A 22,804-nucleotide genomic window follows, 5' to 3' on the forward strand; every position below is an offset into this window, starting at 1 on the left:
AATAACTTTTTAGAGAGCTTTATTCATTTATTCCTCCAATACTGAGCTCTTACAGTCTGCTAAATTCTAGAAATGAAATAATTGAACAAGGTTCTAGCTATGAGAGAACTTATAGTCTCATGAGGGACATAAAAAACAAAACAAAATACAATATTATCAATGGTATGACTTGAAGGATAAAAAGTCAGAGTTAACTGGATGAGGTGTGAGGGATAAGGGTGGGAGAGGAAGAAAGAGCCAGGCAAAAGGAATGGCACGTACAAATGTCCAGAGACAAGAGTATATACACAGCACATTTCAGGAGCTGAGGTGGGGTCATACATTATGATGTAAAAGACAAGCACTTAGACACAGCATTAGATGGTTATGGTATAATTTGTTTCAAATAAAAATTGCATTTTATTATGGATCATGAACCTTTGGTATTAGATCAGAATTTTCAATACTATGGAAGTTAAATATTGCTATTGTTTTAGTAGTAACCTCATGCCTTACTTACCTGATTGATTTGCAAGTTCCGTGAAATTCATGTCTTCAAATTCATTTGTATTTCTTCTGGGGTTTATACAAGAGTGGGATATAGTTGATGCTTTAAAATGTGTTGTATTTACTTGATTTCTATTATAGAAACATTTCTATAAGCAGAGATGGGGAACAGTGTCCAGGGTGGACATTTACATAGTTAAATGGTGTGCAACTGAGAGTTTCCATCTGTCTTTAAGGCCCAACAAAGAGTGAGGATTTGGAAATATGTATATTTACTATAGATATGCATCATCAGTGTTTAATTGGAACAACTAAGATTTTTGGCTGGGGCAAAATTAATATCATGTGTAAGGTCAAGAGATGGAAAATAGATTCCTGTTAGACTCATTTCCAAGTGCGTGAATCAATTTGACATTCTTAGTGTGTACTTAACTTACTTTATTTGTTCTCAGAAGTGTTAGTGCCTTTGAGTTGCACCAAATTTTGCTTACAAAAAGGCACTGGTTTTCATGTAGATAAAATTTTCAAGTTATTTGATCCTGTCGACCCAAAATCAAATCAAAGATGTAAAAAAAAAAAGGAACAGTGCATTTCTCCTTAAAGAATATTGGGTGAAATCCAAATAGAATCAGTTTGTCTTAAGACTGAAAGCAAACAAAAATAACACAACATTTAATGTTAGGAAATTACTGAGCAGTCCCAGTAATGATGTCTGGACTTTTGGAATTAAAGTGTAAATGGAAATGCGTCTCCTCTATTTGTATTGGCTGTTCCACGCATCCTGAACAATCAGTTTGGAAAGTGGGAAATCTGGGCTTGTCTTAATCTACTGTAAATCACTCTGTCTCCGTATCTCCACGTCCAACTCAGCAATGTGATCATTTGATAGTGCTCCTAGGAGACTTAATTAATGGTTAGTGGTTTTAAATAAAAGTATTACAGACTCTAACAATAATCATTTTAACCCACTTGCTTATTAATGCCAATAAGATAATATGGTTGTGCTGTGATTATTTAAAAGTCTCCAGCACAAAAAGTAGTATGCATTTGTGACTTTAGCCTTGTTTTTTTATTTATTGACTGCTAATGACAATATTCTGAACTCATTTCGTTTATTAATTAAATCAAAATGTTTGGGGAATTCCATTTTGTGCTGCCACCATCCTTCAAATCATGTTGATTTTCCACATCTAGTGCCAAGTAAAGTTATGGTTCACTAAAAAGATTGCTTTGTTTGTGCCTGGGAGGAATACTGTTGAAAGAAATGTTTTCACTGTGTCTTCTTAACTTCCCTTTAAAGTTATAGTACACGTTAATATAATACATGACAACCATTAAGATCTCAAAATTCCTGATCTTATCATGTATGAATCCATATGAGACTTCAACTGCAACAGTGTAGAAGTAGTCAGTTGCTTCACTGAACAAGTTTCCCATCTTCTATGACATTGGTCTCTTTTAATCCCACTTATAAATGTAAATCGTTACATGGTTGGAAAGGAGGGCAATTAAAAATTACTGCCAGTGAGTAACTGAACAAGTCCAAAAAACGCTTAGCAGGGCGCACAGGATGTTCATCAAACTCCACTCCAAAGTACAGATCAAGGTCATGGACAATACTGTGCTGATAAAAATCAACTCAAATGATAAGCCAAAGAAATCATACCAATATGGACATCTAAGAAAATAGTTTCATTTTACATTAAGCATACTGATAAGGAGAATCCAGATTGCATTTCCCTATGGTACCAAATTATCTTGAAGTAGGATGCATGTTGGTAGACATGGCAGATACTGGTATAATTTCCCAGGCTACTGAAGGATGGTGGTTGGAGGGAGGGGAACTGGACTGAGTGGGGGAAATTTCAAGATCCATTTCTAAGTCCTTATGTAAGTTTGGGCCCCATAAAAACCACGTGGGCTCATCATCATGAGTCCAATATTCACCAAAAGAATCCTTGTCATATTCTAGTTCATTTTTCCCCACTGACAGAAACACACATAGAGAGAAGACCCTAAACCTCATCTCTTCGTTATCCTGACTTTCTTCTCGCATATTTATTCTGGCGTTCCCAAACTAACTTTTAAAAACTTTCAAATAAGGAATAATTGGAACAAGTATTACTTTATAAAGCAAACACAAAACCTATTTAGAAATTGAACTAATAAACTCAAAATTAAGAAGCACAATATAAAAGTTAAAATTCTGTTTCATTTCATCAGGCTTGTCGGGGCCATAGTTCCTGGCAAACTCTGAACGTAGCCAGATTAAAGGAAAAACAAGCGGATAATTTTCAAGAGTTAATTCAACAAATGGATTTTACTATTCAATATAATCCCCAAAAAGAGTTTGTCTGAATTTTAAGAACTGAATTGAATGTAGCACATAGTGACGGTCATAGCATAGCTTGATTTATTACTTCCTTGGCCAAGCAAGTATAATATCAGGCAGAAGCCTATTATTATTGGTCACATTTACTGGGCAAATACTATATTCTAGCAAATACATGCTGTAAACATGGTATAACAGCATATGCTGCAAATGTTATATTCATTGCCTAATTGTTGTAACCTCATAACCCCAGGACTGAGGAAAGAAGGTAGCATATGAGAAAATGCTTTGTAAACTATTGTGTACAGTGCGAAATACTGACTCCTAGGAGAAATCTTTTCTTAGACAAAAATGCTAAAAGATATTTCCTTTTCCTATGTCCTCTTCTCTCTTCTTCCTCACTTAACAAAACTGGCTTCCAGCATCCTTGCCCCCATACAGCTTACATGGTAGAAGGTGATAGTGTTGTTAGTGTAGCCAACGTTCAAGGTGCATTTCCTGAATACCACCCACGGTCCAAAATCTTCCAGTTACTCTTTCATTTCTTCATATGGATCACAAGCTCTGGCTCAAAAGATGATTTTGTGAGAACAGGATTTCTGACATTAAGTCAATAGGAAGGTGGGAAATTGAGGGCATGTTCTTCTAATTGCCCCTTCTATGCTTCAGGTAGGCCCACTTGTTTTATTTAACTGAATGCTGGCCTGAGGTAGGCTTCTGATTGATGCAAGGTGGCCACCTGTAGTGCTCTGTTGAAAAATATTCTTAGGACAGGTCTAAACTCAGCAGGAAAAAATGATGTAAGTCATTAATTATGACTGTACTGTATATAGGAGAGAGGAAGGACAACAATTTATGACTGTTCTTGTTTTTGAGAAATGCTCACTGAAGTATTTATCTAGAGGTAAAGTAATATCATGTCTGCAGCTTTTAATTTGAAGCATGCTTAAGGAAAAGTGTGTGTGTTTGCGGGGGGGAAGAAAGAAGAGAGAGAGAGAGGAGGGGGAGGGAAGAGAATGAGAAGGTAAAGGTAACATGTGGGAGAGTCTGGGTGGGGTATATAGTGAGTTTGGTACTGTTTTTGTTATGTAAAGTCCAAAATTATTTTAAAATACAGGTTTTAAAAAATATTTCTCCACATATTTGTAAATTTTTCCTGCAGATAATATAAATAAGAAATATGAAGATTAAAAGCAGCAAAAGTCCATGTAGTATAGCTTCTTGCAAGGTGGTAAAACCAGTGCCTTTGGGAAAGTGAATGGTATGTAAAAGCTCATGTAAGGACAAAAAAATTCAGAAGGAAACCCATGCAGTTGCTGCTTTAGTAGCAATACTAGAGTATTTGATAGCCATTTTTCATCTTTCAAATCTAGTTACTAATTAAAAACAGAAAAATAGGTTGATTCCTTGCAACTGTCTCCACTTCTGGAATCTTATGAATACTCAAGAAACCTAGCTTTTTTCATTCTGTCAATCTAACTTACCATCTGGTCATCACTGATGAGGTTCACTACAAGTTTGCTAACTGTCTCAAACACGTCAGATACAATGTGCCCAAGTGACGTCGTAGTCCTAAGTTCCGAAGTCTATACTGAGGATGTGCTAAGGATAGTGAGAGAAGGAATGCCCAAACAATCAATGCTATCTGGGTACTAACGTAGGCTGCCAAAATAGACTATTATTTCTTTTCAACCCAAACCACATAGACTGTACCATATATCAATACATACACAATTATAAATGATGTCTTTTTTCTTGTAAGTTCTTTCTTTTCACTCTGGAACTTCAAAACCTCATTCCTGAGTAGGAAGAGAGGATGGCAAGAACTATCAATAAAATGTGCCTTTTCTTTGTGCACCTAACAGAGTAGCAAAACAACTCTTCCATTTCTATGTGTTGCCAGTACCCCTGACAGCAATGGTTTCTGCAGCTGACCATATCTGAGGATAGAGTAGGTCCTGCAACCAAGAAGAAATTCTGTTGTATCACTTCACAGCGGAAGAAAGGTTCCTTTCTCTTCTCTTCTCTTCTCTTTTCTCTTCTCCTTCCTCCCTTCCTCCCTCACCTCCTCCCCGCCCCCTGCTTCTTCTTTTTCTCTCCCTCTCTCTTTCTAAGTCAAATGTCACAGTAACAGGTAATAGGAAGAAACATGTTTTAGTCTTTCTTAACCAAGAACCTAAATTCCAGGTGAGTGGAATTGGCCAGTGGGAAGCAGAGGACGGATTGGGGTTCTGTGTTCCTGTCCAAAAAAGTAATATTGCTAATGAATTCCAAACCCAAAAATTAGAATTAGGACTAAGGTGTACTTTAATTTACACATTAAACAAATGCTGAGTCCCTAAATGATTGGGTGTTAGAGAAACACAAGCATTGATTAATCATAGCTTCTGCCCTCAGGGTGATTATAGGGAGGGAGAAAAAGACAGCAGTTTTATTAACCAAGTTGAAATATACAGCTGAACATTTGGCCCAATAATAAAGTGACAAATGAAGTCAGGTACACAGGATTTTGTCAGACTTTCACCTTGTGGAAATCTGTAGCTCCAGAGACTTATAAGTATAACTTAAATAATCATGTGCTTTTACTGCAGAAAGATTGTGTCAATGAACAATATTTAAAATACCATTAAATCATTAAGTTTTATAGTGTGACTATAAAATCACTGATCTAAGTGATTACATTGGTGGCTCTGTGTATTATTTTTTGCACTACTGTGTTATCATCACCTTGTAAGATGGTAGAAGGCTGGACTATGGTTTCAGATTCTTACCCATGAAATCCAAAAAAGGGCTTTGTCTGTAATCAACTATTTCTTATCCTTTTCTGTATTCTGAGCAGTGACTACTTTTCTCTCTTAAAACCTATGTGAACATCTATCAGAGTCTTAATATTTTCTACCCATCTGTTTCTGGCAGGAGGCATAAGGCCCATAGGAGGAGACTGTGGAATGCTTGGTAAATGTTTCTGAGCGCAGTCGTCCATTCCATTACCTTCTTGTGGTGGTCTTGCCCGTGATTAGCATCAGCCACTCCAAGATCCTGATGGGTCAGTTGGTTTTTGTTTGTTTGTTTTGCGGTACGCGGGCCTCTCACTGTTGTGGCCTCTCCCGTTGCGGAGCACAGGCTCCGGGCCCAGCTGTTCCGTGGCATGTGGGATCCTGCCGGACCGGGACACGAACCCGTGTCCCCTGCATCGGCATGCGGACTCTCAACCACTGCGCCACCAGGGAAGCCCTGTCAGTTGGTTTTTAATTCACCTTTTTCAACAGAAAGGACTTGCCAGAGTTGAAGTGGTCATTTCTTACTTGGGCACTAATCATTCCTGGTGTTGCTTTTGTGCTCAATGCCAAATTTAGCAACCCAGATGTAGTTTGTGCAGGACAAGAAGTTATTTTACATGTAGCCATGCCCCTCCCCCTTCTTCTATGAAATACAATAAAAGGACAGAAGAGAAAGATAATAGGACAACTTCTAATCTCATCTTTTCCTATAAGTATGAAATAGTTAAGCCATTAATCAAATGAGAAAGACAAAAAAAACTAATGCTTAATGAGCGCTTACTATTTAGTAGGCAGACTCCCAGCTACTTTATGTATATTAAACTCATTATGTGCTTAAAGACACATAGCTGGTAAAAGGCAGGGCTGTGATGCCTTGAATTCACCTTTACCTATTCTAAAGCCCATACTCTTTTATTTTCTAAAATTCTGCCTATTTATACTTTTTCTTATCAAAATACAATGTATACTTAGTGCAGATAAAGTAAATAGAACAACAGAGCACAACAGAAAAAATTTAAAATGTCATTCATAACCCCACCATCCAATGATACCCTATAATGTTAACAGTAGTATTTGATTCCAGCCTTTTGTTCTAAGCATGTAAATATCTATAACCATTTTCTCTCTTCCATAAATAATCTTACAGTATAATTTTAATAGCTACACAAATTTCTATCATATGCAGATAAATAGCCTACCTACCATTATTGGTCATTTAGATTATTCCATTTTTTTTCAATCATACATAATACCAAAGGTACACACAAACTATATTTTTGTACAAATTCATTATTATTTTCTTAGAGTAAATTTTTATATTTATCTTAAATATTACTGATACCAGAATTGCTGTGTTGAATATCTTCTTTTTTCCCTTTTTTATTTTTATTTATATATTTTTGGCCGACCTGTGGCGTGCAGGATCCTAGTTCCCTGACCAGGGATCGAACCCCATCCCCCTACAGTGGAAGCACGGAGTCTTAACCACTGGGCCGCCAGGGAAGTCCCCCCTCTTTTAAATACAGTGTCAGGTTTACCACTTAAAAAGGTGCTTGGAACATACACTTCCGGCAGCAGTGCAGGAGAGTGCCCAGTTCTCCCCATCCTTGCCAATACCTGACATTGCCGTTCTTTTTTTCATTTTGCAAGGAAGTCAAGAAAGGCTTTTATTTTAGTCATGTACATATCGAACTAGGAGAAGCTCACTGAGCTTTCATTGTATTTTACACCTGATAGAGCATCCATCTTAAGTTATAAACTCATGGCTTGTAGGCAACAGGCTGGAACATTTTTTTTTTTTTTTACCTCTTGATGAACGGTTATAGTTTTGTCTTTTTGATGAACAACTGGAATTGCCAGTTAACAAGTATAATGAATAGAAGTGTCTGAAAATGGCATGGTCTGCTTTGGGAGCCAGTGAAGTCCCCATCACTGAAGAAATTCATCAAAGGATGGATGATCAATGGGTGAGGATGCCAGTGGGGAATTGGTCTAAAGGCACCAAGGAACCTCTTAAGTTCTTTCCCACCCTAGGGTTCTACAGTGGTCTTTTCTATTTCTAGAGTTTATTGACTCTGTCTTTTTGCCTCACCAACTGCAGTATGTTTTTATACAAATAGACTCTAACTGCTGTCCTTTGCCAGTAACCCATCCAAAGTGGGAGCACTGTAAGTTGTGTTTTGAAGCTATAGATATATATTCAATACCAGAGTATTTACTGAATCTAGAAAACTAGCTGCAACATGAGCTTCTGAGAGTCTCAATTTTAAAATTATACACACACATATGCCTCTACAAATATATGTCTATAATTATAGCTAAAGGTATATAAGAAACTATAGGTATACTTACATATATTCAGAAAATTTCTAGGAGGATACATAGAATATTATTCATAGTAGTTGTCTCTAGGGATTGGAAATTGGGAAGGGGGATGTGGGGAACCTTCATTTTCTACTTTAGATCCTTTTGTACTATTTGCATGTTTTAATAACAGCATGTATCATTTCAATTATAATAATTTAAACATTTTATGAAATTAAGGGAAAACCTGGAAACAAAATTAACATCACACCAATAAAGAGCTAGTAGTAGCTCTTTATGATTAAATTCTCAGCAAAAGAACTACAGGTAGTTCTGTGACTTGCACAGCCGTGAAAGTTGGACTTTATCACCATGAGGAAGGACTTTCCTTCTCAGTTTTGGTCTCAAGCTTCGTTTGGTCGGCACCAAAACAACAAAATCAACGTAAATTTAGTTAAATGTCTTTTGCAAAAACTAAATAAATAATCAGAGAAACTATTATAATCATATCCTGGGCTATCAATCCCTGAGTTGTGACATATGTCTCACTGTTTGGGGTGCTGGTGTTAAAACCTTTCTATGTGTTTCCTGAGGTGGGTACTAATATAGCAACAATTTTGTTCTGCTCCCAAATATATGGAAAGTTGAAGACTTACATCTGGCTCACTGCAGGCATCCTAATTTAAAATACAGGGAAAAAAAGAACATTCCGTAATTTTAATTACAAATGGATAATCTGATCATTTTTTACATAAAAATAAGCCATGTTATCCAGAATGTTTTTTAAAAATTAAAAATTATTCTACAACAGCAATGTGATGCTGATAGTAGAGGGGAAATACATGGGAATGTGATGTGCCCCCTAGCACTTAGAAATGAGGGAAATTGATTATCCTCTGAAAATCTGAAATCAATAATAAGACATGAGAGATCAAGATTGAAAACTCACCCTAAAGACGTCCAATATGACCAACTCCTGATTGATGGGATTAACATTTTGAATAATAAGATGTGTCAGTTAGAATACAGGCTGAACAGCAGTGGACATGCTGGCAGACCCAACCAAGACAATTAAGGGAAATGGCTGTCCTGGAGATGCCAAATGCAGTGCTGGGTCCGGTAGTGCCAGGATACCATCAAATTTCTATCTCACTATTGTGCTGATCCTCTGCTTCACCATTCTTCCAACTGTCCATAAAATGGGCCTTCAGGGAGAGGGCGAGTTAGTAATATATTATAGTTCCAGTTTTTTGGGTTTTTTAGATAAATTTATTTATTTATTTATTTTGGCCGTGTTGGGTCTTCATTGCTACATGCGGGCTTTCTCTAGTTGCGGTAAGCAGGGGCTACTCTTTGCTACAGTGCGCGGGCTTCTCTTTGCGGTGGCTTCTCTTGTTGCGGAGCATGGGCTCTAGGCACGCGGGCTTCAGTAGTTGCGGCACTTGGGCTCAGTATTTCTGGCTCGAGGGCTGTAGAGCGCAGGCTCAGTAGTTGTGGCACACGGGCTTAGTTGCTCCGTGGCATGTGGGATCTTCCCGGACCAGGGATCAAACCTGTGTCCCCTGCACTGGCAGGCAGATTCTTAACCACTGCGCCACCAGGGAAGTCCCTAGTTCCAGTGTTATACATCACTTTGTTATGAGTTGATTTGAAGGATATTAATTATATCTTCAACTAAAGAATCCAGTGTTCTGATTATGCCAGATCTCTAGGAGCAGAAGCTGTTTGGTCATCATGGGCCTTCTAAAGTCTGAACAAACCTAAGATGGTTTTGAGCCATAGTTTCTTGGTGGCCATTCTGCCTTCTCCATGTGGTAGGGATCATCTCGTGCCATGTTAGCATTCTGATCCAAATTTTAGAGGTTTTACTGATATTATTATTATCAAAAAAGAAAAAAAAAACTCAACAAAAAGGTTATGTTAAAATGGTATGTGATGGAGGAGAAGTACATTTTAATTTGAAGACTTGGTTATTTCTTCAATAGAGGAATGAAGTGTTCTGATTAAGTCAGATTTCTGTGGATGGAATTTGATTCTAGAAGAACTATTGAATATTTGGATAATCATTTATTATAAAAAGCAAAGTAATGATATTTTCATTTTAATTAGTAACTAGCTGAGGTTCATATAAGAGAATTGACAGAATAAATATTAACTAAACATTTCTTAAATTCTATCAGGAATCTGTTTATATTACCTAACAACCCACAGTGCTTACCTCACAAGTGGGTGAGGAGTGAGAATGAAATGACATAATACATGAAAACTGTTTACAGTGCCAACTGACATATTGTAATCATCCAATAAATGTCAGGTGACATAATAAAATATTATTATGTAAAATAAGAAAAGTGAAATCCAGACATTTTAAAATTATGTAAATGTGTATGTGCCTATATATGCAGGCAAAGACGTAGAAAAAGACCTGAGAGGATTCACACCAAACTGTCAGCAGTGGTTTCTTTTGGGGTAAAGAGTAATATGGGGAAGATGTATTGGGAGTAGGTAAAAAGGGACTTTTGTTTCTCTTTATATCATATTTCTGGAAGTTTTATAATGAGAGCATATATTTAATTTTGAAAAGGAAACAATAACAGTTTTAAAAGAATACCAAAAGATCCACTGGTAGTTGTGGGATGAAATCACTGTAGAAATATTCAGTCACAATACATAGGCACACTTCATGGTGCTGAGATATAGTATGGTTTGGGAGTAATTTGGATCCAGCGGATTGCCAGTGGTTCTTGTTTGAATGAATGGCTGGGAAACCACTTACGGTGACCTACTCAAATTATTTAACCCCTGTAAGCCATAGTTTCCTTATCTGTAAAATGAACATAATAGCTATATATAAACATCCAGCACGGTGTTTAGCCCCTTCTTAAAAAGGAGAGTTATTCGGGTTTTATTTATTTATTTATTTATTTATTTTCTATTTATTTTATTTTTTTTTTGCGGTACGCGGGTCTCTCACTGTTGTGGCCTCTCCCATTGCGGAGCACAGGCTCCGGACGCGCAGGCCCAGCGGCCATGGCTCACCGGCCCAGCCGCTCCGTGGCATGTGGGATCTTCCCGGACTGGGGCACGAACCCATGTCCCCTGCATCGGCAGGCGGACTCTCAACCACTGCGCCACCAGGGAAGCCCTATCAGCACTTTTAATTCCTTGTACAAGGCACATTCGCCATGACAGATCTCCTCAGCTTTATCTTTTAATCTCAACACTTATGTCTGATTTCCACTATGGCATCTTGTACATGCTGACGTGCTGGTTTGTAATCTTTCTCTGGCAAAATTATATCCCCATTTTATCTTTTCAGCTATCTTGTGAACTCATCAAGGAAGACGCCTTCCTTAAGGGTTTTCCTTAAAGTTTTGTTCAATTAAAAAAAAAACCTAAATGATAAAATAATAAAGATACTATTGAAAGTATTATGGAACAAATGATAGAAAGCTCCTAGCCTACTCTGAATCTTTTCCAAAGCAGTTGTGAAGTTAATGTAATGAAATTATGATCTCTTTTTGAGGAAATATAAAGTATATTTTTTATTACAAAATAGGCAAGCCATTTATTATGGGGGTGCGGGGACATGAAAAAGATCAATAAGAGAAAATATTGATAAAAACCAAGTACAATTGTATCCTTCTCAAAAATTTTGACATTTTGATTCATGTTCTTCTGGTATCATTTATGTGTGTTTGTGTCTAGCCCTGTGTATTGCCTAGAAAACTTTATTAAAGCAAGAGTTGAGGAATCAGGTGGGGTATTTGAATGCTTTAATAGTAAGACAAGTAACTAGCTTGAAATTGTTTCTCTCTCACTATTACACAGCTGCTGTGCCAATATGTACTTGCTAAAAATATGGGATCAGGACACAATATCTTCAAATTAGTTATTCATAATGGTACCACATTAACCATTCCAGCGTGACACAGAATTGACTAAAATCTGGAATACGGCATCAATAGGTAGTATATACTTCATTTCAAACTATACTTTGATGACTGAACAGTAATTATCTAGGAAGGCAAACTTGGGAGCGTCCATTAGATCCCTTCTAATTCCAGGCTCTGATTCATTAGTGATTGCCTTTATAAACTTATGCATTTCAAATTTTTTCCAGAGTAAATCGATGAAAATAATTTTCAGTCTTAAACTGGAGGTATGATATGGACATTATTGAGATAGCACTAAAATCCTTTGAACATCTTGTAAAAGAAAAGTGCAGTATAAAATGTATTACTAAGTGGTAAACATTGACTTTGACAGAGATTATTTACATTTACTGGAAAAATATTTCAGATGTTATGAGGCGTTCTAAAACTTAGAGCAGCAGTTGATAAGTAATGCTTAAAGTCTTAAGAAAATTTTGCAAAAGGAGTCTGCATAGACAGTGGAATGAAAAGTCCAATCATAGGACAGGACCTCTTCCGAAGACTGACTTTTTAAAGTAGCCATTTTGTACTATATTCCCAAGGTCTCCAGGCTGGCCTGGCACATTGTTGGCACTCAATAAATATTTGCTGATTATTGAATGAACCCATATCTGAAACAGCCCTTGACATGCATCCTGATGGCTTCTGTTTGTTGGTCCCTTAGTACTCTAGGGATTGCTGACTTACCACAGATTTATAAAAACTATTTTGAAGAGAAATTATTAGGATGCAGACGAGAATGGGGGAAAAGCACAGTACATGGAGTCAGATGATATGAGTTCAAATTGTGATTCTGTTGACTGATTAGCTATGTGACCTTGGCCTGATTTCTCAACCATCTCTAAGCCACAGTGATCTCATGTGCAAAATGTGGATGAAGATACTTCTTTCCCAGTATGACCTTATGCTCAAATAATATGACAGATCGTAAAACACTGTGAATTGAAAAGTAGTGAACAAATATAATTGGGCAGACTTCGTACCAGAAGTCTGACATCTATTTCTGATTTCATTATAAACTTCCTATGTGTATCCCTGCATTTGCTTATTGTCAAATTTCCTTATCTTTAAATTAAAAATAAAAAATATTTTACACATTGGGAAAATGTGCTCTCTCTCCAGAACCTCCTGAATTGGCCTACTGTATCAAATATATGCCTGCAAGTTTTCTTTTCCAATATTTTCCTTCCCACACCCTTTATTATGTATTGTGCTATTTATGTTGTTAATAAGGGTTTCAAGGTGAAGAAGTCTGGCCACAGAAACAGTCCCCCGCCCACCCCCAACTTCAATCTCTTTCATCTTGCTTCCTTTCCACCTGTATCTCACAGACTTCAAGAGCATTGATTGTAATATTTACAGAGAAGAGTTAAGGAAATGATTCATCTCATAAAAGGAGATGAGAGAGACAATGAGAAGATCAGGTGCATGTAAATAAGTTTAAGTTTTGAGACTCAGTCCCTGCAAGTCTAAGGTGCCTTGTGTCAGTGATAAGTACATCCATCCTAATAGGAAAAGAAGGAAGGCTTAATTCCTGAAAGTCTCTAGAAAATCCTGTACATGGCTAAGGTGTTTCTTACGAAGGAGTTCTGAGGGCAGGACTGAACGAAGCCTGATAATTCCAGACCATCCAGAAGAAAAATCTGTGAACAACTCAAAGTAAGGAGCATGAAATGTGTGGTCAAGCATTAGACCAAGGAGGCTGACTCAGTGCTCGTAGAAGAGAGCAGAAAAGAACATAAAACTCACAGGGGCATCGCCCAACTTCTCGACATGGGGATGCCAGGAGACAGGAAGAACTGCACAACTGCATCTGTTCCATGTTTATAACTAAACTGCCAAGTCTGCATAAAAACAAATCTGTTGCTTTGCAATTATGCTGAAGCTGGGGTTTTTAGTACCCGTAAGAGTTATGTTAAAATGGGGGAAAACTGTCTCATTGGCAGGGGAATATACCTGTTTTCAATCCTTTCCCTCTCAACTCCCATAGCCAATGTTATCATTTGCTCAATAAAGGAGACCTTTATTAGAGTACAGAGTTGAACACAAAACATCTGTTCTGACATAAATTCTCCTAGGTTCATAGATAACTATGCTTCACGTAGAAAACATAATGAATAGTCAGTTTAATAATCTACCCCACCTGTTGTTGTTTCTGCTTGCTTTTTTAAAATGTATTTATGTATATACCATAATCGTTATGCATAACAAGATCTGGCTTGGGGAAACAGATTTTTATTAACTCTGTGACATTTTCATTAAGAAAAATAGACAAGGCTGGAAAATGTCTTTTGTTGAAAATAACCAGATTTTTTTTACCCTACAAAATTCTTCAGCACACTAGGCTTTATATACTACAAATAATAAATGGCAAATGAGTGCAAGAGATTTGAGAGCCCTAAATAGGCTCCTTGAACTTTTTGTTCTGTATTTTGAGCACCCAGTTAATTACCAGGTATAGTCAATGCTTAGTCAATACTTGTTGAATAACTAACATGTATAACCTGTGGTGTGTGTGTATATTTAGTGAAACGTGAATAGAGTAATAAAATCATTTGCATTACACATGTTGTATGAATACACACACACATATATATACACACACATACATAGACCTATATATGTATGTCTCTATATATTTGCATTCAAACTGGGAAGAAAATGGATTCTTGAGACATAAAAACTAAAGTTCTTAAGTAAACCAGCTTGAAAGATCTTGAGAGAGGTTTTTAGAGCCCTTGTGTTGATAGTGTGGTAAAAATTCTGAGCATAGGACATGATCTCTGAAGAATGGCTTTTTGCACTAGTATATTTGCCAAGATTACTTTATGCTTGGAATTTATTCCCTCCCAGTGTTCCAACTGCAAAAAGAGAGGAGCTAAAGTAACACCACCGGTTACTTCTTTTTTATGCAAAGCCCCAGTAGATAGGGTCATTTATGTAGAAGTGGCTGAGGCCCCTGTTGTAACTTTCCTCCTTTCCAAGCTGGTGGAAAATGCTGTTATTTTGTGGTCACCTTCTTAAAAGGATTAGGGAAGGAATCATTTCCTCCAAGCAGTTCATTGTACGAATAAACCGAGGTCCACAGAGGTTAAGTGACTTGCCTGAGTTCATGGTAAGTAAATAAGTGTCTCCCTCTAAGTACATCCGGAATAACAAGTATTCTCGGACCCTTCCTAGTCCCATTGTCCTATTCTTAGGCTAACATTTGCAAACAGCACGGAAAACAATTGCAGATTGAGGACTGACGGGGGAGGGTAGGAAGTGGTCATTAGCAAATCCCTGGGCCTGGGGATCACCTGCTCTTTTGGATCAACCATGAGACAAGCCATTCATAAGGACATCAAGGACGAGTGGGCCATTGTTTTCAGAACCAGCAGTGAAGAATCAGCTCCACAGTGGCCTAGGAACTGCTCGGCTGCTGCACCAAGGGGCGGGGCGGTGGTTGTGGAAGAGGAGTGAGCCAGGAAGAAGGGCTGCAGGGACCCCGCCGCGCCACCTTTCGGCAAACCAGGAAGTATTTTTGCAGTAAGTGCAAGGGACCGAGCCACCTTTTGAACTGGAAGTGTGAACGGCGCACAGCAGGCCCCAGATGCGTGCAATAACTGCAGACCCCCTCCGCGGGCTTGTGCCTGGGAGGCTGCAGACTGGCGTCTCAATGGTCAGAGCCGGGAAAAGGGAGTTGACGTCAGAAAGTACACAGAGCAGGGCAGGCTCTGCTGTCTTAGCAAACCGTGACCGAGCAAAGTCTCGGGTAAACAAGCTTCCCGGCTGCTGCCTCCAGATGCGCACCCGCTGCACGCTCCCCTCCCCGTGTTTCCCACGCACCCATGGCTCAGCTCGGCCGCCCCGGCCGCCCTCTCTGCCCCCGACCGCATCTTCCGATCTCCCGGTGCTTCTGCGCGGGCTCCCACTCCCACAGCTGGAGAACCACACTCACCATGTCTTGCCTGAGGAGGTGAAGCTTGGTTTCCAGCCTCTCCAGGGCGCTACTGGAATGGCTAGGTTGTGGGGAGCCAGAGGTTGGGGAGGGCGAAGAGGAGGATGACAGGGAGAGAGGGAAACTGCAGCTGCTGCTGCTGCTACTGCAGACTCCGCCACCGCCGCTGCTCCCCCCGGCGGGGTCTCTGTCCCTTTCCTGGGGCACCGGCTCCTCCCCACGGAGCGAGCGCACTAGGCTCTCGGGCACTTTGCGCCCTAGCTTCAGCTCGATGTCTCGGAGGTCGGGCAGCGGGCCGTCGTCCATGACTTTTGAAGAACGATGAAAATGGTTATAAAACGCTACGGACGAGAGGCAGCAGGGGCCTCCACGTCTGCCTGAAGATCAGCACACCCCTACCGAGCCCAGGTCTCTATCCTCGGCGGATCAAACGGTCCGGTCCATAACCGCCCGCGCGGTATCAGCCCTGAAATCCGCACAGGATGGGCGGGTCGCCGCCGCGGTTCCCGGGGCGCAGTGACTCCCTCGACACTTGTTAAGATTATAGAGCCCCCTTCATCCTCTTTCTTTTTGGCTACCCCACTGCAAAGTTGAGTTAATTGATATTGCAGAGAGGGGGAAATTCCAAGTACTAGAGACCGAAAGACAAGAGGGAAATGAAGTCTGTCTGAGCTCTATGGGGGAAAAAATTCACATTGTTAAACTGTCCGTTCACATCCCAGCGCCATTCACCACCTGCCCATCTGGTACCATGCGACACAAAATAATGATGTGGCCACACTCCAGGGTAGTTTCATTTTCCAGCCATATGTCTCCAAGCTTTCGGAATATCCTGGATTGTCAGAAATTATTTCTAGTCAGTGATAGAGGAGGTCGGTCGTGTGCATAGATGCATAAAAAAGAGAGTTCGCTTAGCAGGAGTTTAACGGCTTCCTCGAGGCAGCACAAATTCCCTTCTTCTCATTTAGGCTGTTAGATCCAAGTCATTGTGTTCCCCCAAGCCTCGGAAACTTTAAGCTCCGCTGGCAGGTGGACCAAACCAGGGCCAACCCCTGTACCGTAAAACACAGGCAAGAAGAGCAACAGAAAATTTCCTACCCCTGCTGCCAGTAGTAGTTTCAACATCCTGTTTTAGTTGGGAGTGCCTAATACGGGGATTAGATTTTCAGTTTTCCCAACGAAATTGCCGGGTAGCTACAACTTTTAGACCTGGTAACAATAGAGGCAGAAGAATGACTTTAAATGTAGTGTCATTCCCTACCCCCCATCTTCCTAAATGACAAAAATTTAGCTTTAGAAGGCTTTCCTAATAATTTTGTACTAATATACAGTGTAATAAATTCACCAAAAGTTCAGTGAGAATGTGCAACCAAAGCTAATTGTCTTACCAAATGCTACATTGTCACCGCAAGCAGATGTGAAAAATAGCCAGAATAATCTCTATGACTACTGAGGATAGTGGTGGATTTTAAAAGGAGAAGGTTGCTGAGATACTTATACTCAATATTCTTTCTCCATAATTAAGGTAAAACTAGTGAAAAGTTGTCTTTGATAATTTATCTATATTTTTCAACTATTTGAAAGAAACCCAAAGCCTGCCATCTATTGATCTGAGATTCTTCTACCAAGTAAGTTATTATGAGCTATATGGATTATAGGTTTGATTCAACATTGAATTCGTGTTAAGAATCTTCAAGTAGAGGGTACTATTTTCAATCTATAAGCTCTATTTGGGGTTCCATTACGATATTTCAAAATAGGGACCCCTCTCTTTCTGGGACAAGTAAGTATTTGTGTTCTTGGTCCTTCCCAGAGACATCACTCAGGTTTTACACTTATAAGCACATGGGCAAATACATCTCAGAGTACTTTTTTAGCTGAGCCTCATCCAGGAAGCCTAAGGATAGATAGGAAACACGCCTTCTGAGTGAACTATTTCATGTCAGGGAGAAAGTTGCTAAAGTTCTCTTGTCAACATGTCAGAAATTGTACGTTATTTCTTCTCTTAAAAAGAAATGAAGAGGGCTTCCCTGGTGGCGCAGTGGTTGAGAATCTGCCTCCTAATGCAGGGGACACGGGTTCGAGCCCTGGTCTGGGAGGATCCCACATGCCGCGGAGCAACTAGGCCCGTGAGCCACAACTACTGAGCCTGTGCGTCTGGAGCCTGTGCTCCGCAACAAGAGAGGCCGCGATAGTGAGAGGCCCGCGCACCACAATGAAGAGTGGCCCCCGCTTGCCACAACTAGAAAAAGCCCTCGCACAGAAACGAAGACCCAACACAGCAAAAATAAATTAATTAATTTATAAACTCCTACCCCCAACCTCTTCTTAAAAAAAAAAAAAAGGCTTATTGTGGGTGAAAAACCTGTAAAGAAAAAAAAAAGAACTGAAGAAAATAGTTGTAAATTAAGTGGCCCATTTTAGAGTTGGAACAACCATTTATGGAAGCAAAGGAGAACAAAACTAAATCTCAAATCACTGATAAAACTACATGCTCTGTCCTAAATTTGGTAAACCACAAGCTCATTGGTTAAGAATTACACTGTAACATGTAATTATGGAAAGCCTGAATTTCAGTAAAGAAGAGGTTTTTACTTTGCTTTTCTTTGTTTGTTTGTTTTGTTTTTTGTCATAAAGCCCTTACAAAGTTCAGCATAGGGCTGGCTGAGAAGAGTAGCGCGTAAACACAGTATCTAACTTGAACTTGGTCCATAAAAGTAGTTTATTGTCAAATTATCATCAGTGTAACTGTACAAAAAAGGAACACCTCCTTTGCTGTGAGTCACAGACAGTAAAATTGTATTTGATACCGAAGATATTCAAAAATAGAAAACTATTTTTTTCATTTTAGATTTCTGCAGAGAAACCATCTCTGAAGGTAAAAACATGATCTGTATGTAAATCAGTATTTTGTGCTGGTGCAATATAAAACAAATGTGAGCTTTTTAAGAAAAGCTTAGTTATGATAAGCCTTTTAAAATTTCTCAACTTAATGCTTTATGACATTTTAGTTTAAAATAGAGATGTTTTGAATGCCAAAATGATAATTTTCAAAACATATTAGAATCACAGTAATCTTATTAGGCCTCTAATTGACTGTGTTAACCCTGTCAGTTACTGCTTTATGTTGTCTGATGTGAGAAAATTCCTTGCCCAAAACGTTCAAAAATAAGGATCTTTTTTACTTTTGGGTCTTGAGAATATTTTGTTTGTCTTCAAGATTTTTCTATGATGAAAAAGAATGTGTGAGAGGTTTAACTAATTGCTAACTGTTAGCCCTATATTATACGTTGATTTGAGGGTTTAGTTGACAAGAACTGCAGTAGCAGGCCTGGGGAGGAAGTGAGGTCATCAGCAAAAAAGAGGGCCCATGGAGAGAACAGAGAAGAAATAGGAGGGAAAAACTCTGCAGAGCAATTCTTTATATTTATCTGGTCCCCCTCTCTCAGCAGTGCTCCCTTCCTGCTCCTGCTTTTCTTGTCCCTCTCCAGCCACCTCTTGTTTCCTTAATTGATAGCATCTTCCAGCAACAACCTAAACTCAGGATGTTTCCCCAAGACTAATATACTGAAAAGTAAAATCATAAAAGTAGTTACTCTGTTATTTGTGTTTGTGATATAATTTTCCAGACCCAGACTACCTTATTATATGCGTCCTTTTCTGACTGCCTTATTGTATGAGCTGGATTTGCCTTTGTTCCATTTAGAATGCCTAAGGAATCTAAGAATGGGTATTAAACTATGGAGAACTTTTAAGAGACTGGGTTTCTTCCCCAGTTGGATTGTGTTCACAAAGAAGGAAAGAGAGACTCTTATTTATCATTAAAAAAAAAAAAAATCTGGTAGCTAATGAAGTGGGAACATTGTTGGACCCAGATGACAGGTTTTAAAAGAATGCCTCAGTCACAAAAACAGAGTGATGTGGTGCAAGCTTTACACATTCCACCCTTAGAACACTTCCTGGTATGAGACAGTGTTTAGAGCAAAAGTAGACTCAGCAAGACTTTGTATGGTGTGAGTAATGCCACTCCATAATCTGCTGCTGGCCTTACGGTGAAAAGAAAAAAAAAAGGCCTTCTACCTTCTCTCTGGCACGGATTGAAAGTCTGCAGCATTCCCAACTCTCGCTGGCACAGAGTTCAAGGACTAGGGCAGAGTCTCTAACCTGAGCTTCCAATCCCCACAGTGCAGAGTAATTTCAAACAGTTAACAGCCTCAAGTTACCTTTAAGAATTTTAGGAAGTAACTATGTAATGGGTGTCAGGTTCTTTAAATCTTTGTTTTAAATGTGTAGAGGTACTGTTCCTATAAATATTTTTGTTCAGCTGATGATGTGTTTAACAAGGAAGGTGTCACAGCAAAACTAAAGACTGTTGATCCCATCCATACATAGTGGAATTATATATCTGCTAAAGCTATGAAGATTTTACCCTGCCTGTCTATAGAGTCATTTAATTCAATTATAATTTTGTAGCTTGGTTGGGTCTGTTTTACTAAGAAAAATCATCTGGTTTATTACCAACTTGAACAACTTATACATGTGTATGCCATATATATCCCTGTATCATCCATCTATCTATCTATCTGTCTGTCTATCTATCTATCTATCTATCTGTCTGAAATACCTTTCCCTAAGGAGCACAGATCCTTTAAATAGTTCTCTGATTGGAGTGTAATTAATATGTATAATCAGAGCTAAACACTTTCCTGAGAGATTTTCTAGACAATGCTAAAAATAGGTCACCAGCATCTAAGTCTGTCTTATCCCCTCTTCATAATCCCTGTCAAATCTCTCTGTCTTCATTGTTTGTAATAGACTCCTTTATTTCCTTTTACTTGCTGTCCTGAGCTCTGAATTTCTACTGAGAGGTGCATAGCAGGGCCCAGAAAAGAGATATCTTTAATGAAGCTAACCACGAGCTTTTCCTCTGTAGTCATCCTAGTTTGGCTTACTGAATGGACTTAAAGGTTATTTCGGTGGAGTGCTGGTAAATGTTTACAATTAATTCTTTGAAAATATAAAAATATCTGGCTTGTGGCTTTTGACAGTTTTCATGGTGTAAGTATTCCCACCATGGCTGATTTCAAGCTACCAGTGTAAGCTGGGAAAAAATGAGCAGTAGCACATTTTTCCCCAACTGTTACCACCAAACAGATACATTTGACATAAATAACCTCAAAAGCACAGATTATGGTAAAAAGTAGTCAAACAATTAGGAAGTGATGAGTTTTGATATTTATTACATTTGTCTTAGTATAATTTACCTAATTTAAAACTTATACAATGTTATTTTAAAAATAATGGCTGTGTTTAGCAACTGGCTTACAAAATTCCTAAAAATTTAACAGTTGGCTGCTGTAAACTGGTATGGGCTGGCTCCAGTGTACCTCTGTTTCATAAAATCTTGGGGGATGATCATTAATTCTAGTTAAGAAAAGAGATTAAAAACTCAAAGCCAGAGAAAGCAGTTCAGCTTTAAGTCTAAGGTTGGGTAAAGTGATAATTGGGGAAGTGAGTCCCAAAGTCAAAGTAGAAAGATGAGGGGTCTCATAAAACTGTGTTAGTTTCCTGGCGCTGCCATAACACAGTTACACAAATGGAGTGGCTTATAACAAAAGAAATTTGTTGCCTTACAGTTCTGGAGATGAGAAGTCCAAAATCAAGATGCTGACAGGGCCATACTCCCTCTGGAGACTTTAGGGAATGATCCTTCCTCACCTCTTCCAGCTTCTGGTAGCCCCAGGCATTCCTTGGTTTGTGGTAGCATAACTCCAGTCTCTGCCTCCATCATCAGGTGGCTGTCTTCCTTCTGTGTCTGTGTCTAAACTTCTTTCTTCTTGTAAGGATGTCAGTTATTGTGGGTTAGGGACCCATCCTATTCCGGTATATCTTAACTTAGCAAATTAAAACTGCAACAACTGCATCCCCAAATAAAGTCACATTCTGAGGTATGATAGGGTTAGGATTTCACCATATCTTTTTGGAGGACACAATTCAGCCCATGACACTGTGGAATGATGTAGGTCTTGCAGGTCCACTTCAGACATGAGGCTGCGAATAATACGAAAGAACTGGAATCTTCGTTTTATTTGGTACTTTTTTATATTTGGCAGTGATGTATGGAGGTCACCTTGAAGGCTTAAAGCCACAGAAAAGAAATAGTTAACAGTCTCTTTTCTAATCAGTAAAAATGTATTTATTCCTTTATTAATAATCACCTCTGAGTTAGTTAATAACAGCTATTAGCTTTATTTTTTAAAGTATGCTTTTATAGACTAGAAAACTTTGATCACAGAAACATCCCTATCTTGAAATCCAGTTACATGATCTTGGACATAATTCATAAATCCACTTTTGATATCTTTCACCAAATACCTTGACAATTTCTAAAATTGAATTTGAGGTTGGCTCTAACATTATATAGTGTAAACATTACAAATAAAAATAAAAGGCCTAAAGAAATACCCTATTTCTATGTCCTAGCTTAGAGGCAAACTTATGAACTGATTTGAAAATTATTTGACAGATTTTATTTGAAGTATTGATTTTATGGAACACAGAAACTAAGCATATTGAACTAGAACCCCAATCAGGGTAGAAAAAAGCAATGGTGAATGCTCACAGAGAGGATGGTGTCCAAGAAGTTTACAGAGAACTGTGATTTTCCACAAGAGCTTTGACCTGGAGGTTTGGCACACGACATAGAATTCCCACCTGAATGGCATGGCTTCAGGATCAATGCCCACTTCTGGTAATGTCCTATGAATATCTCAATTCCTGTCCGTATTTGAGGCTTCCACTTTCTCCTTATGCTTAGCATCATAGGTACAGAAGGGAAAGCAGAAGTGCCTTTCAAAAGTCTTGGGAGGAAGAGAAATAAACGTTTTATGCATTTTTTAATTTTGAAAAGATCATAAGGATTATATGTAAAGACACACATAAATTAGTTAGTATTATTTGGAAGTGAAAACTCAAGAACTCCCCATAGCAGAATTGCAGATCTTAGTCTTAGGACTTAAGAGCATTA

At 38.7% G+C, this 22,804-nt stretch overlaps 1 protein-coding gene across 1 annotated transcript in view; it reads right to left on the reverse strand.

Moving 5' to 3' along the window:
• LURAP1L (leucine rich adaptor protein 1 like) overlaps positions 1 to 16,766 on the reverse strand; it is a 45,017-nt gene extending 28,251 nt beyond the window's left edge. Inside the window, exon 1 of the mRNA XM_079926369.1 lies at positions 15,778 to 16,766. Within this exon, the coding sequence (XP_079782495.1) occupies positions 15,778 to 16,083 (306 nt within the window). The 5' untranslated portion in view covers positions 16,084 to 16,766. The remainder of the gene's footprint in view (positions 1 to 15,777) is intronic.
• Positions 16,767 to 22,804: the final 6,038 nt, after the last annotated feature.

Source organism: Stenella coeruleoalba (genome assembly GCF_951394435.1).
Source record: "Stenella coeruleoalba genome assembly, chromosome: 7".
NCBI classification, from domain to species: domain Eukaryota; kingdom Metazoa; phylum Chordata; class Mammalia; order Artiodactyla; family Delphinidae; genus Stenella; species Stenella coeruleoalba.